Source organism: Haemaphysalis longicornis, unplaced genomic scaffold, assembly GCF_048455015.1.
Source record: "Haemaphysalis longicornis isolate Haplotype H1 unplaced genomic scaffold, Haemaphysalis longicornis Haplotype H1 scaffold_3, whole genome shotgun sequence".
Classification (NCBI taxonomy): domain Eukaryota; kingdom Metazoa; phylum Arthropoda; class Arachnida; order Ixodida; family Ixodidae; genus Haemaphysalis; species Haemaphysalis longicornis.
Window position 1 is genome coordinate 221548577 of NW_027526335.1, and position 15574 is coordinate 221564150.

General features: G+C 52.3%; 1 protein-coding gene across 1 annotated transcript in view; it reads right to left on the minus strand.

Moving 5' to 3' along the window:
* Window positions 1-11284: 11284 nt before the first annotated feature.
* The window catches only part of LOC144175724 (galactosylgalactosylxylosylprotein 3-beta-glucuronosyltransferase 2-like), a 56981-nt gene continuing 52691 nt past the window's right edge, over window positions 11285-15574 (minus strand). The window contains exon 5 of the mRNA XM_077704757.1: window positions 11285-11341. Within this exon, the coding sequence (XP_077560883.1) occupies window positions 11285-11341 (57 nt within the window). The remainder of the gene's footprint in view (window positions 11342-15574) is intronic.

A 15574-nucleotide genomic window follows, 5' to 3' on the forward strand; every position in this document is an offset into this window, starting at 1 on the left:
AGCAACTCTGGTGGGCCCGACACCGCCAACAAACAGCGATTGCTACTCATTGCGCAAGCAGCAGAGTTCCGGTAACTAACCTGGAATAACAGCACGGGTGAGCGAACCATCGTCGAAATGGTGCCGTGCCCAAGGTGGATGGCCGCTGAGTGCTCCTTATATTCCGCTCCTCCGGTGACGACAGCAGCGGTGACGTATCCCCGTTGCCAGACGCAGGACACAGCTGCATCCAACGTTGGCGGGGGGAGCTGGGATGCATTCCAGGGCCGAAATTGGTGACCGGTAGCGGTGAGCTCCGATCCATGCGGCCAAGGACGGGAGGTCCAGAGCAGAAAGGCCTGGAATAACAGCATGGGTGAGCGAACCATCGTCGAAACGGTGCCGTACCCAAAGTGGAAGGCCGCTGAGTGCTCCTTATATTCCGCTACTCCGGTGACGACAGCAGCGGTGACGTATCCCCGTTCCCAGACGCAGGACACAGCTGCAGCCAACGTTGGCGGGGGGGGAGCTGGGATGTATTCCAGTTCCCACCGCCAACGGTACATGTCGCTACTTGTGTGGTACTGGAGGCCCGTTGGTAGCCATGTAGATTGACTGCGTGACCAGCTTCCTGCAGGCATATTGCAATGGGTTTGGACGACAGCGTGGCAATGTGTTGTTCTAGGATGTGTTTCTTCGTACTGAGGCTCCGACAGTTCCAATGCCAGATTTCGTAGCCGGTCGGGTTTGCGCGCTTCTTACTCCTCCGTCTGGTCAGCGTCGGAAGTGTCGGTGTCAGTTAGGTGGGAGTCTTCTTCTAGGGCCATGGATTTCTCGTGTTGCTGATCTGGAGTTTGCTGCTTTCGTTTTCCCGAGGTCACTCTTTTAAGGGGTCGAATGGCTAAGTTATTCTGTATATACGCCATCCTCGTCAGGAGCGTTTTTTGCATTTGGAGCAAGTACTCCAGTAGTCCACTGGGGTCTTGCAGTGCCGATTGAGTTATAACGGGGAGTGCCAGCAGCTGTTCCTGTCGGCGTTCTTTGGCTTGTGCAGCCAGAAGTTGGTGTTTCAGTCGCGTTATTTCTAAGTTTTGTTGCGCCACCTGTTCGCGAAGTTCTTGAATTATTCGACCTTGATGTGATTGTACTTGGTCGATTTTTCTGTTTGTTACTTGAAGTGTTGTGGCAACAGCTGCCCATATTTGTTCCTGTGTTGACTTTGCCTTTTGTTTGGTGTTCGTCCTGTCGGGTTGTTGGTCAGAAGAGGGCTTCTCTGGTCTTTTTTGTCTTCCTTTGCCTTGGTTTTCGGCAATTTTGGCCTCACCTTTTCGAGGTTGGCGTGATTGGCTTCTCTTGCGTTGTTGACCGATTCCTGCAGCCTCCTCTGGGGTTGGCCAATCACTGCTGAACCAGCGTGGTCTGAGTTGTTTTCTGCTTTGATTGCCCGGTGGTATCCGGGCCTTCCGTAGTTTTTGACGGCGTTCTTTTGCTCCGGTGACGTGGCTTTCCTTGCAAAGAGCACATTTTGGTGTGCAGGGGTGATTTTCAATTGGGTTAGCTATTCCGCACGTTCGACATTTGCGTGTATTTGGCGTTGGGCAGACGTCGGCTCTGTGCCCTGCCGTCATGCAGATCTGGCAGTATTGTCGAGTCGACGGTAGAGGTAGCAGGGCATCCCTCCTCCGTAAAAGTAAACCGCCATGGTACTGTTCTTCCTTCGAAGGTAAGCAGAGCTGTTTTTTTTTCGCCCAACATTCGGGCGTGAATGAGCTTAGTATCGAGCGTGCGGATTCGGATGCCTTGCATTAGCTCTTCCGAGGAAGTATTTGGCGGTAATCCATGCACCACGCCTCTCACTTCGTTTTTCGAGAAGACCACATATGCAGTGACTTTATACTCCGCCTCTCTAAGTGTTATGCTTCGTATTTTTCGTAGCTCGTAGGCCGCCTCCATGTTGGAGGTACTGAGTATAAGGATATTCGATCCTAGGCGTGGTCTGATAATTAGGTCATGCAGGCTTTGCGTCTTACTTCCACATGCTCTTGCTATGGCTTGGGTAACTTCTAGTGCTGAGTGGTCTTTTATTGACAGTCCTTGCTTCGGCCTGATAATTATTTTTACATCTTCCTTTGGCAGTGGGGGCAGCCTCGTACGTGGTCTGCTCTGCCGCTCGGTAGGTTTAATGGGCAACGTACCGAGGGTACCTGCCTTCGTGGCGTTCGGATGGTAGCGTTGGTTACGGTGCGGAGACAGGTTTCTTTGAGCAGTCTCTGTTTGGTACGACGGCTAATGGCTTGGGTCCAGCTTGCGTCGTCGTCCGCCTCTACCGGTTGGCTGGTAGCATTCGTTGTGTCACCAGGATACGTCGCTTTGTTTGATGCCACGTGTTCCTGGAAGTCTATGTTATTTTCCTCGAGTTGTTCTTCCCGGTCCGAACCCAGCGGGCGACCGTTTGAAGTTGGTGGGCGTCCTGTGTCGGTGGGTTTCATTGTTGTCGGCGGGGGCTGGCTGGGGGCTGACGGGGCATCCACGGCGGCCGGCCGCACCGAGGCAATGCGTTAGGCTTAGCAGTGTTCCCCCGTGTGACGACTTCGTCGGTATGAATAGTCCATAAAGAGGTCGCACGCTCACTCGACGCACACTTTGGGGTCTTCGAGGTGTCGGGAGTGGGGGCCGCAGCATGTGAGGGGAGCGAGAACGCTGCCTTGAGGCACACCCGAAGTGACTGGGGACAGCGGCTAGGTATAATCATCTACTACCGTGAACTGTTCACGCATAAAAAGAAAGTTACGAAGCCAAGATAATGTTAAAGAATCTAGTCGAAGGGCGGACAATTTAGAGATTAAACGGCAATGGGCGACACGGTCAAAAGATTTAGAAAAATAAAAAAAATACAGTCAGTTTGCAAGTTATTGTCCATGTTATAGTGCAAGTCAGTGGTAAATTCAAATAACTGCGTGTCACAAGAAAAAAAAAATCGAGTCAATCCACCCCGTGAATGTGGTTGGAAAGCAAAGCTGTAAACGGCACCCATAACGATTACTCATGCGACGTCACTTAAAATCACTCACATCGCTCTACAAATACTAAAACCAGAGAGAAGTGAAATGCACTTAACCACACCATTTATTACTTCAAAGAGATATTCTTCGTAAGGTTAAATCAATGCATGATGCATGAACGGTGTTTGGTTGAGTTGTACTGGTGTAGCACAAGAGTGGAAACTTTTCTTAATAAAATCAAAGTAAGCTCCAACCCGGTGTTAGACGATCTGACTTCTCCGTCTCTGCGCCGCAGACGGAGGCGACGAGACTTGCGGCTGAGAAGGAGGAGGAAGAAATACTTCTGTTCAGATTTCTGAACGGCCCAGAGTGCAGCCCTGGGGAGTGATTCCTTCTTCCGTGGGGCCCATATGCAGTCCGCGTGGCCTGTGTTCTGTCCACCCGCTGAAGCTGGGTAGGTAGAGAAGACCTGGACAGCAGCATCTCCCATTGCTCTTGTTGGGTAGTTGACGGAAAGAGAGGAGGGTGCTCAGGGCTAAGGTCGCACACCCCGATTACGGGGCGGAGTATTCCTACTTCTGAGAAAAATTTACATTCAGTGTCGTAGCGATTCGGATGCATTACGTGAAGACGCGTAGGCTGTGGGAAGGAGCCCGGATTGTATGAGCCGTAGGGTGGTTTGTTGTTCTCTGGAAAGGTCAGGGTAAGGCGAAGGTACGGTCTGTCTCAGAAGGCGATAATGCTGGATTATCTCCCTGGACGTGACAAGCGGGTGACTGTCCTCGTGCAGCTCCATAGCACGGGAGGTAAAGGCGCAGGCTTGTTGGGTGGGCGTATTTGTTGCCCTCCATTGAAGCGTGAGGCAGTGTCCAGATGAGCTAAATGGAACCGTTTGGGGAGTGGTTTTTTTAGCACGAACAGTGCAGGTCAGGACACCCAACCCGACTGGTAATTCCAGTAGGCTTGCTGGGAATCGGTGACTACCCTCCGAACCCCTGGTTGAGTGAGAGCCAATGTGATGGCTGCCTCTTCTGCTGCCGTCATTTGTTGGGTCCTAGGCGAGGTACACGCAAGGAGGTTGGTTCTGGAGGTAGCCACGATGATGGCGTGTTGCTGCCTTCGATGTTTGGAGAAGTCTGTGTAGATAACTGCATGAGGCCCACCGAGGGTGGTATTTAGCGCTTGCGCCCGTGCTTTCCGTTGACCCTCGTCATGTGAGGGGTTCATATTGCTAAGCAAAGGGAGCATCTTTAGTTTTAGTCGCCAAGAGTCGGAGTACGTCAAGCGGAGTAACATTCTGGGCTGCCCAGCCAATCTGGTGAAGCATGCGGTTACCCACCGCAGTTCTGAGTCGGACCTTCTGGTTAGAAAGATGGCCTTCTATCAGCTCTTCCATCGTGTTGTGGAGCCCGTGCTAAGCAGCCTCAGTGTGGACGCACTCATGAGAAGACCAATGGCTTGCTCAACCGCCTTTCTAATCATTATATAAAGCATCTCTATGTCTTCTTCGTCGAGAAGAAGATAGGGGTTTGTCGTAAGTAACTCTCGAGAGGACAAAAGCTTCAATTATTCGAAAGGTACCGGATTATTTTAGGCCTCGCTTCTTGGTGGCAACTCGCCTGATCATGTGTATGATTAGATTAATGCTGTTTTTGAGGCGCTGCAAGGAGACGTCAGTCTTGGTGTTGGCCTGGAAATGTAGGCCCAGGATCTTGATGCTAGGGTTTGGAGTGATGGCCTGGTCATCAAGGAGTATTTGAATGTTTTCTTTGATTTGGCGTGAGGGCGGACGACAAGGAGCTCTGATTTTTTAAATGCAGAGAATTTCTTTAACTCACGATGTCACCCGGCGTTGGCGTGCCTCGGCGTCCGCAACAGCCGTTCCAGGTGCGCCCTCTCCCCCACTCCTCCTCTCCCGCATCACGCTACCCTCCTCGCACTCAACAACAGGTCGCACCCCTCCCCCTACACTATATAAAAGAATGATACTTACCGGCGCCTGGTTTCGATCCCACGACCCTGCGGGCGGAACGCAAGGTACATGGTGCTCTACACACTGCGCCACAAAGCCGACACAGACTGGAAGGCTACGAACGCGCCTTATATCCTTGACTCATTCAAACTACGTCAAGAAGCTGCTGATACAACGCATGCACTACCACTAACTCCCCAAACACTAAACGTTAACGCAATACACCCACCCCCTATGCGACGCATTTACTCCAGTCCCCCTCGCGGGGAGATGGGCCCTTCTTTTTACGTGAACACTGGAGGCCACAGGCTTTAGCACATTGGCGTACTAAAAGTGAGATTCCATGGATTGGTGTGAGCTTCCTTTAATTTTTCTAACTCTTAGCACATGAGCAAGGTGCGCACAGGGCCGCTAGACGGGCGTGAGTGGTCGTGTGACGCTTTCACGTGACATTCAGCGAGAAGGCAGGGGGTAAACCCGTAGATGTGCTTGGTGAGTACACCATTTGTCTTCCCGTGTTCGCGTGGGCTCATAGCTATATCGGTAAGACAACTGGCTCTCGCTTTGTTTGTCTATTAGTTCCAGGTTCGATTCCCGGCGGTGTCAGTAAATTCTTTTATTTGTTCGCTGGAGTTTTCTGGTGACACCCACGGTCGCGAAAGAACCCTTGGGGGGTAGAGGTGGAAAGCATTGCTTTAAAAAGTCCCTGGGGAAAACCTGGTACTAGCCCCCGACTTAAAGGGGGCTTTTGATAATGTCACCCACCGAGCCATGCTAGATTCTCTGACCAAAATAGGCTGTGGCGAAACAATCTACAATTACGTCGCGGCCTTCCTTGAAAACAGGACAGCGACGATCGGCTTTGGGGAACTACGAAAAGATTCGTTCCAGCAGGGACACGTCGGTACCCCACAGGGATCTATCATATCCCCCTCTTATTCAACGTCACCATGATTAAAATCGCCAAACAACTACAGGCACTACAAAATGTCGTACACGGGAACTACGCAGACGACATTACACTATGGGCAAACCGAGGCTCCCTGCAGGAAAAGGCGCAAATCTTCAAAATGCAGTGAATTGGATATCTAAGCTTGCTTTGGAGAACGGCCTAAAATGCGTTCCAGAAAAGTCGGAATTCCTACGAATCCACTGCACCACAGAAATGTCCAAAAACACCCCAGTACAACTATATAGGAACAGCGCCCATACCAGAGAGGAGGCAAATAAGAATACTCGGGATTCACCTGCAAGGAAATGCTCGAGCGGACACCACCATAACGCAACTGCGCGCTAAATCTTCCCAACTGGCACGCATAATCAAGCGGCTAACAAACAACCGGAATGGAATGAGGGAAGAAGACACCGTCCGAATAGTACAAGCAATGATTATCCCTCGTATCGGCTATAGTCTACCATTTCAAAATCTCACAAAGTCGGACGAAGAGCACATGAAAAGGAATGACCCCAACGCACGAGAAGGACGTGAAACCCGACCACTGCTGCCAGCTTTCCGCTGCTTTCTCGCGCTGCGTAGAAGCCGGTATCTGGCGAGCGTAGACATCGGTGTTGCTCGCACGTCAGCTCGCGTCGCCACGCGAGAAAACGCCTAAAGTACGTCGCATGTGATTGGGACTTTAGTTTCTACTAAATGTGTGTCAGCTCCCCAACGCCGCAGCCCCAGCCTCGCGCACGGAGCGAAACCATCGGCCGCCATCCAAAGCGAGGAGAAAAAAAATCCACGTTGCACGAAGTCGCGCACGAAGAGAAAGTGACGTCACTTGTGACGTCGCCGTTTAAAGGGGGTGTGGTCGGCCTGGGCCCGTATGGGATATGGTTTGGGAATACGCAGCCCGGTCCCAGGCATGCCAAACACGCTGGGTGCCCCAGCTGCCGACGTCGCCGCCTGGCTCACTACACAGCCAATATAATAAATGTGTTTTCGCTCTTTCTCTTTCTGCATTAGGTTTAGGATGAATGCACAAAGTAAGATTGCACGCCTTCGGGAGTAGTTCTTAGACTACGCAATCCCGTCTCGCATCCGACAATAACAACGCGTAGCAGCGAAGCTGTTTCAAGCAGGATTTTATTTGAGCCGATGAGCGTCGTGCGTTGGAAGAGCTGCTGTCAGGTCATGTAGCTTATCAGAGTCCCCAGGTTTGTCCTCAGATGCCCAAAGTTCTCGTTAACGACAGCGAAGCTTGGGGATTGGGCTAGCCGAGTTTGCGTGCGCCACACTAAAACCTGCGGCAGAAAGAGGGATTAGGCAGATTTGTTCATAAAACTTTCAGCTGACCACACACACAGAATAATCAAACAATTGATAAGCGCTCTATTGTAACCTAATCGCACATTGTGGCTTTACTACTTTGAGCGTTCTCATTTCACCTGATCATATATGGCTTTTTTCGTATACTTGAGGTCAACTTTGTTTTACTACTGAAGCAAATCGCAAGAAAGATACAAGGTGGAAAATCAGGGTGGTTTCCATTAGTTCTCATGGTGATGATGATCTACCTCTTTACGATGCATAGCTGTTGCTCGTGCGATTGTGAACCAACAAAGTCTATTGATCTATTGATTCGATTCTAAAATTATCAGACGAAGCGGAATTGCTACGAGTAGATGGTGGCGCCACTGCCCTCATGTGCTCAGCGTGGACTTGCGGGCAAAAATAAGCTTCCCCTCCCGCGGCCAGTTGTGATAAAACACTCAGCACAGCCAGCGCGACCGACAAATATCAATGGCTGCTATTACATTGGCACGCGCCACTTAAAAGGCCAAACAGGTGATTAAACAAAACGAAACAGCTCTTCAACGGCACTGGACAAGTGACCAATGAGCACCAAGCCGGTTGTATACATGCGCTCAGGCTGCATCCGAGTGTGTATACGAGTGTGCATTCTTTGCATCGCCGGATAAAAATTGCCACCAGGTGGTCGCCGCGATGGACAGACGACGCTCCCCTCGTTGGCTCCTTCCTTGAAGTACCGGAACACTGAAAAGCCAGCCGCCCACAAATGGTACCAGAGGCCACGCCACGCCCCTGCGCCGCCGGTCTGCGAACACCGTTGCACGCCTCGCTCCACACGAGCACTGCCGGAATGGACATCGCCGTCAAGGGATCCCCGCGCAGCTGCCAAAGCTGGACTGGCAGCAGGTACGCCACAAGATGAAGAAAATCTCACAACAACCATCGACACGTAAGAAGCCAGGCAACGGAGAGAGACCGACGACGGTTTCATTCTCCCCACATTCCCGGCAGCAACGCTAGCCTGGCGCTAGGCGGCGGAGAACAACCTAACGAAGGAAAAGTAAGAATATATCACAAAGCAAACTTCATCATCGTCACCAACCCTTCCGAAGTTAGCGCCCACTAGGCATGACCAAACTTAAACGACCTAAGCAAACACTCCGGTACGGGCACTATTTACCGCGATGGAACCATATATTGCGCTGCCTAGCAGCCTGTAACCACGACTTCAACATACCAGACGACAAGCGGCTGCGAAACTCTACCCGGGTGAAGTGTTGTTCCAGGGACACCAAGGGCCGGGTCCACTCTCTGGGTCCGCTACAGAGCAGTCGCTCTTCGCTGCCACTGCTTCAGGAGAAAATAAGAGGCCTGCTGCAAGTGTTGGCAGCCGGGCTACCGAAAAGACGTCTGCCCCAATCAACCACCGACCCAAAGATGACGCGCCTACGGCCTAGCACCAGCACTAGAACAGCACTATGCATGCGAACCGCAGAGCATCCTGCGCGGAGACGCCAACTGAAAGGAACCGCGGGTTGCCCCCGCAGCTACCGGCACAGGCACCTACACCCACACACGAGGAACGATACGCCCAGCCTACCAGCCAAGAATTCCAAGACAGACCACCTCAGACGGGGAACCACAACCACAAGGCTACCAGAACCCGACGGGAGAGGACACGGGGGAAACAACCGGCACCACCGGCGCAGAAGGACGCCTGCACCCATATATTCCACGGAGTGACCGACGCTTTAGTAGTCGCCTGACTCTGTCCATACTGTCATATTGTCCGCATATATATCGTAAACCGTACTGTGGAATCGTTCTTCAGCGTTGTGGCAGCTCGTAACCGCGTTGAGTAGGATCGCGGATATTTCCGATCCCTGTGGTACACCGACATTATTGTTGTACACCTGTGGGCTTGAGTCACCGTAATATACTTCATACGTACGACCACATAGGAAGCTTTTGACGATGTTGACCATTCGCTTCCCTGGGTAGGCATCTTCAAGGGCACTGAGAACTGCTTCAGGAGTGACGGTATCGAATGCCTCCTTCAAATCTACAGCGAGCAAAATATGCGATATTTTTCTTTGGTGTTTCACACAATCCTTACAAGTAGAAAAAGACTCAGCGGCGCTCATGGTAGGGCGAAATCCTGTTTGCGCAGTGTGAAAGAAGCTGGTGGACTCTTCCACATGGTGGTTCATACGATTGACACGTACTCTGTCTATGAGGTTGTGTATAGTGGGGTTAAAGAAACTGGCCTCAAGTTAGTTACAGTGTTTGGGTATTTGCCAGGTTTTGTAATCGGGGTGACAACGGCATGCGGCAAGTTTCCAACGACCTATATGATTCATCGATTTGAGAAGGGCTTATTTACTGTCCTCAGAGAGGTTGCGAAGGGCTGTCCATGTTATGCCATATTTGCCAGGTGAACTTTTGACCCGACCTTTACCCAGAGCACGGACCAATTCGGCCGTGGTGGATATTCTTCCTAGAGGGTTATTTATTTCGTCAATACTGCCAGCAGCCAAGACAGAAGTGTACAAAGCATTGCAAACTGCGAGCACAGAAGAGGAACAAGAGGTAAATTAGATATGTAACACAAATATGAAGAAGATTCAAAAAACAGCGACATAAACAAAAAACAAAAACAAATATTACTGAATTCGGTATTGTGTGAGGAACAAGTTCGCAACAGTATGATTGGGTATGTAAATGACAAAATACAACCGGGAAAAAAGTATACGACAGGCGTAGCACTAGTTGTAGCTTATGTATAACAAAAAAACAAAATTATATAAGCCAAAATTGCTGTCAATGGCGTCTACACAAAAATTACATGAGCAGGGGAAATCCAGGCGCAGAAAAAACAGCAGAGACAACAGCCAACACGTCTGAATTCATATTATTGAATGGTTCAACGACACTCAGATGTACGAAACGGGAGTTTCATCTACGTGAAGCTCGAAAGGGCGGCTTCAGGAGGGGTGTAGCAGATTGAGGCAAAGAAACCTGTGGGGCCCCGTGCGTCATTTCCATGATCGATTTGTTCTGCTTGAATGCAATTGTTCGGACGAGTTAGGAAGTCTTCGTCTTTCCCTGCGCAACCTTGAAGATATTCCACAAACTGTAGTAGTTGAACCATGGGTCTTGTAGTTGAACCATGGGTTTTCCAGCGATGCTAAAATCACTGGGCGCCACCAAGAGACCGGAAAGCATCAAAACCAGCCAGGCAAGCTCGACCCCTCTACCGATAGAAATAGAGCATTATGCCGACGTCTAGTCTCAACGCCATGTTGCAATGGAACTACAGAGGCTGCAGAGCAGAGAAAAGCCAACTGCAAGCCTTACTGCAAGCTCTCCTGCAGTCTTGCAAGCACTGCAAGCCTTACAGGAGAGAGGACCCAACACCAAACTTTTCAACTACACCACGCACACAAATCCCGATCACCCACAGTCGAGCTAGCCGGGCTCGTTAACAGAACGGCCGCTAGGGAAATCCACAACACAAACATACCCCATGAATTCGTCAAGCTGTTGCCAGCCAAGAAGGGACTGCAACCGCTCCACCTGCTCAACGCCTACAGGCTACTGTTACGCGAAAGCGTCTAAGACCCACCTCCGTCATTCCGTGGCAGCGTGGTGGGCGGGCGGCTTGGTGGGGAGTTGTCTTCGTTTCGACGACAAACCTGACTGGTGTAATGCAAGGCGAATAGAAAACACCGCCCCCCCCCCCTACCGGACGCAGCATACTGGTGTGGTTACAACATGGCAATTCGATCGGGCAGAGAAGCGTTCTTCACGGTGGCCCAGGACGGTGAGAAAGAGAGCCTTTTCGGTCAGAAAGAGGGCCTACTGACAGCCTTCAATGCAGCGGTCCAATCCAGCACCGGTACGTGAGAGTCAGACACAAGCAAGAGCTCTTTCCAGAGGCGGAAAGGCGATCAGTTCGACGTCGCCGTCATCAATGGCCGCTCCAGTAAAACCCGCACGCTCAAGATGGCCGCGCCATATTCTCATGAGCGCCGCAAGTGTCTTCCTTTCCCATCACCAAAGCTATGCGGGAAAGTATCACGGCGCGCCGTCACGGTGGGCGCTGTCGAAGCCCTCGCGCCGCGTCCACACGCACTGCGCACGCGCGCGCGCAAACACGCACACACGCGCACACGCACACACACACACACACACACACACACACACACACACACACACACACACACACACACACACACACACACACACACACACACACACACACACACACACACTGTTGCGACTGCCCATCCGAGCGCAGTCACCGGTGTAGCGACGTTGCCTTGCTCAGTCCGCTATCGACGCGGTGCAGAGCACAGCGATGAAGTTCTCGAGCCGACGAAAAGTTGAAGCAACATTTATGTACAGTGTGTACAAGGGTAACAAAAATGTTACATGGCTCGCACAAAGGCGACAGCACGTCTCCACTCTGCCACCGAAAAGTGCCGCGCTCGCTGTGCTTCCGGGCGGGTTTTATAACCCCGGGAGTCCGTTGCAGCCGCCAGCGGTTCGAATCGCTCCAATCAAGACTCTCGCTGGCCGAAGTTTGATTCGGACGAATTCCGAGGCGAAGCGGTTGCGTCAGCCGAGCCGCCACGAAGGGGAAAGGGAAGGCGACAGAGGGGCACCTTCTCCAGGCGTGTCGCTGCGCGTCTGCCGCGGGCCGTTCGTCTGAGGCATGATTCGGCCTAGCCGTTGAGAAGGGAAAAGTTGGAGCACGTCTGCGCGGGTGGAGGCGCTAATTGGCCCCCCCGTCATGCGTCGCCAGATGAAGCGAAATTGGGGCTGGTCGCTCTGGCATAACAACAACAACACACACACGAACACACATACACACACACCCACCCAACAGATCACACACAGACACGGAAGCGAAAACGCACGCGCGCACGTACACACGCGCACACACGCACATGCAAACGCACACGCGCGCACACACACGCACAGGCACACGCGCGCGCGCACACACAGACACTCGCACGTGCAATCGCGCACGCACATGCACACGCACACGAGCACGCACATACACATGTACACGCGCACGCGCACACACACGCGCACACGCACACACACACTCACAGGCACACGCGCGCACACAGACACACCCGCACGCGCACACGCTTACACGCGCACACGCACACGCACACAAACAGACACAGATCCCACACAGAGAGACACGCACGCACACACACCGACATGCACACGCACGCACACACACGCACTGGCTCACGCGCGCAAGCGCATATGCGCACGCACAAACACGTGCACCACCCACGCACACGCACAGAGACACGCACAAACACACACACAGAGACACGCACACACGCACAAGCACACACGCTCGCACACGCGTGCGCGTCCGCGTTTGCGCACACACACAGTCGATTCGGGACACATCAAGAACAAACGCCGCATCTTCAAGCTCGTCCCGCTAAAGCCATGAAAACAGCCAAACATAAGCCTATGGTAATGCTTCACACTGCAATGCTCCGGGACATGGGATACCACAAGACAAGCAAAAGCAGAAAACTAGAAGAATCAATCGAGTTTGGGTCTCACCCTATAGAAAATGCCAGGAACCCCGACCCACATCGGAAACAGCATACCGAGGGACACAATTCCTCGAACCGAACAATAACCTAACAATTACATAGCGAAAAATGGGACGTCGCTTGCCAAACCTTCGGGAGCGACCACATGCTGGTAATACCGACCACAAGAGGGGGTGACCGCAAAGCAAGCCGTACCAACTGGGATCTATTCAGTGCAAAATGTGAGAAACTAAAGCCCGAAGAACAATACAGCGCGGAGGCGGAACATCATGAAATATAAAGAAAAGAGCGGTGCATCAATAGGCCCACGGTCCTGGTACCGTACATACACTCGAAGTTGCGGCCCATATGGGACGCGTACCGCAGCATTGAAGCGAAATGGAAAAATTTCACTATCTTCAAGTAGGGGAACCCTGAGTAGTATGCGAAGCAGCCATGGGGTCGACTCAAGTTCCCATTAGTTTTGAGTTCGATCGCGGCGTTGCGGGAGAAAAATGAGGGGAGCGGAACGCGCATCATTTATACCGCGGAGCTACAGTGGCGCCCCCCCCCCCCCCCCCCCCCGAGTATGCAGCGGCCCGTCGGGTCTCTAACCCTAAGCTGCTTCGCATTATGACGCGCGGAGCCGCAGGTGTTGCCGTTGCGCAATCTCGGAGAGGAGTGTCGGAGAGGAGAGGAGGAATGCTTCGCATACTACTCAGGGTTCCCCTACGGGAAGATGACGACGGTGGTTGAACGCGAAGCTCTCTTGTGATGGATTCTTTGGTTGGCCAATCCCTAGGGGCATCCTGCCACAGTCATTACCAGAGGTGCCTGGCCAGGCATGCGCAGTGGGTGTGCAGACGGCGGACAACGACAACGACAAGGGAGGGAGGGACACAAACCCGAGCATGAGATGCTTCGCATCTAATCTCATCCCTAGGGGCATCCTGCCACAATAATCATCAGCGGTGCCTGGCCAGGCATGCGCAGTGGGGGTGTGGTACTCAGGGTTCCCCTACGGGAAGATGACGACGGTGGTTGAACGCGCAGCTATCTTGGGATGGATTCTTTGGTTGGCCAATCCCTAGGGGGCCCGAGCCTGAGATGCTCGGCCCGAGCATGAGATGCTTCGCATCTAAAAACACACCGGCAGAGGAAAACACATGGATGGAAGCTACAAAACATGAAAATAGCAAGAGGCAGACAAGCAGACTGTCTGGCGGGATTTTAATGGCTCCAAGAGTGCGATGAAATGCCCAGCACAATGGAGCGCACGTGGGCGGTCCTCTGGAAACTAAGCTACCGCGTTAAGAACAAGACAATTAGCTTATACAATAATAAGAAGGCTCGTAGCTACAAATGCACGGAGAGCTAATTAAGCACAACGTAATAAAGAATGACAATGAGCGTTCCCCACCTGTGCACCCAGCACATGGGCGTGTACAACCAAGCGCTAGCCGCAGAATTCACATTCGAAAAGGTGCACGCCGCCATCAGAACAGCCGATGTGGTAGCATTTCGGCTGGCGTACCCGCAAATTTTCCCGACATTTTTTCGCGGGGCTACCATGGTTGCCAGACCAGGAGTGCCCTCTGTTGATTAGCTCGCATCATACATTCGCGGGTACTACAAACGTATTGGGGCCCGTAAAGGCCTTGGACCTGTCAGCCCGCTCTGGGGTCAAACCTCTGCGCGCTCGCGCCGCGGGCTCGGGCTCAAGCCCAGATTTGTTATTTTTTCGCTTCGTCCCCACGGGAGGTACTACAAACGTATTAGGGCCCGTAAAGGCCGCGGATTTGTCAGCCCGCTCTGGTTTCAAACCCCTGCACGCTCGCGGCTCGGGCCCAGGTTCGTTCTTTTTTTTTCGCTTCACCCCTAGGGGAGGTACTACAAACGTATGGGGCCCGTAAAGGCAGTCCGTAAAGGGGAGGGCAGTCCTGGTGAGGCAACCATGGTAGCCCCGCGAGAAATTGGCGGGAAAATTTGCGGGTACGCCAGATGAAATGCTACCGCCGTTGCTTATTACTAGCGAGTTACCCCACGATGTCCACATCAGGTTTTTAGAACTGGACCTTCATTTCACCAGTAACCACGTCTGCTGGTCTTACGCTCCTAGGGCTAACAAACCACTCCTTCTTTTTGGGTCTTCTCACTCGAAGCTTGGGAAGAGAGCCATTGCTACCCTGTGCGTCAGGAATGCATTATCAAAATCATGCCCGCACATGATGACGGCTAGCCTGGCTCAGCAAGCTGAGCCACTATCGAGTTCCGGCTACCCCACACACCTGGTTGTGTCAGTAGCGGAAAAGGTACTCTAGGAGGCTAATCTCGAGAGGCCAGCAGGAGACGAGAATCCCGCGGACAAACGAAAGATTGCGGTGATTCCGTACATCCACCAGCTGAGCCATAACATCAAGCATATAGCTCGACGTGCAGGGACTAATGTGGTTTTTTCTGTGCCCGACAAGCTTGCAAAGCTTTGCCGACAGGTCAACGCCGCTCGAAAAGAAGAGAATGGGTGCCGCACGAAGCACCAAAGTAAGTTGGGGTCCTGCATGGAGGGAGTGGGGTACCTGATTCCGTTGCGCTGCAAAAAGGTATATATCGGCCAAACTGGTAGATGTATTAATGATAGGCTCCGTGAGCACAAAAATAATGTTAGCAACGCGATAAGCGGGCATCTTGGCACTCATTGCCGTGACTGCAGGTGTGTTCCATTTTTGAAAAAACAACGGTGCTCGCTAGGAGCCGTGTCGCGCTCACGCGGGAGATAAAGGAGGCGCGGGAAATTGTG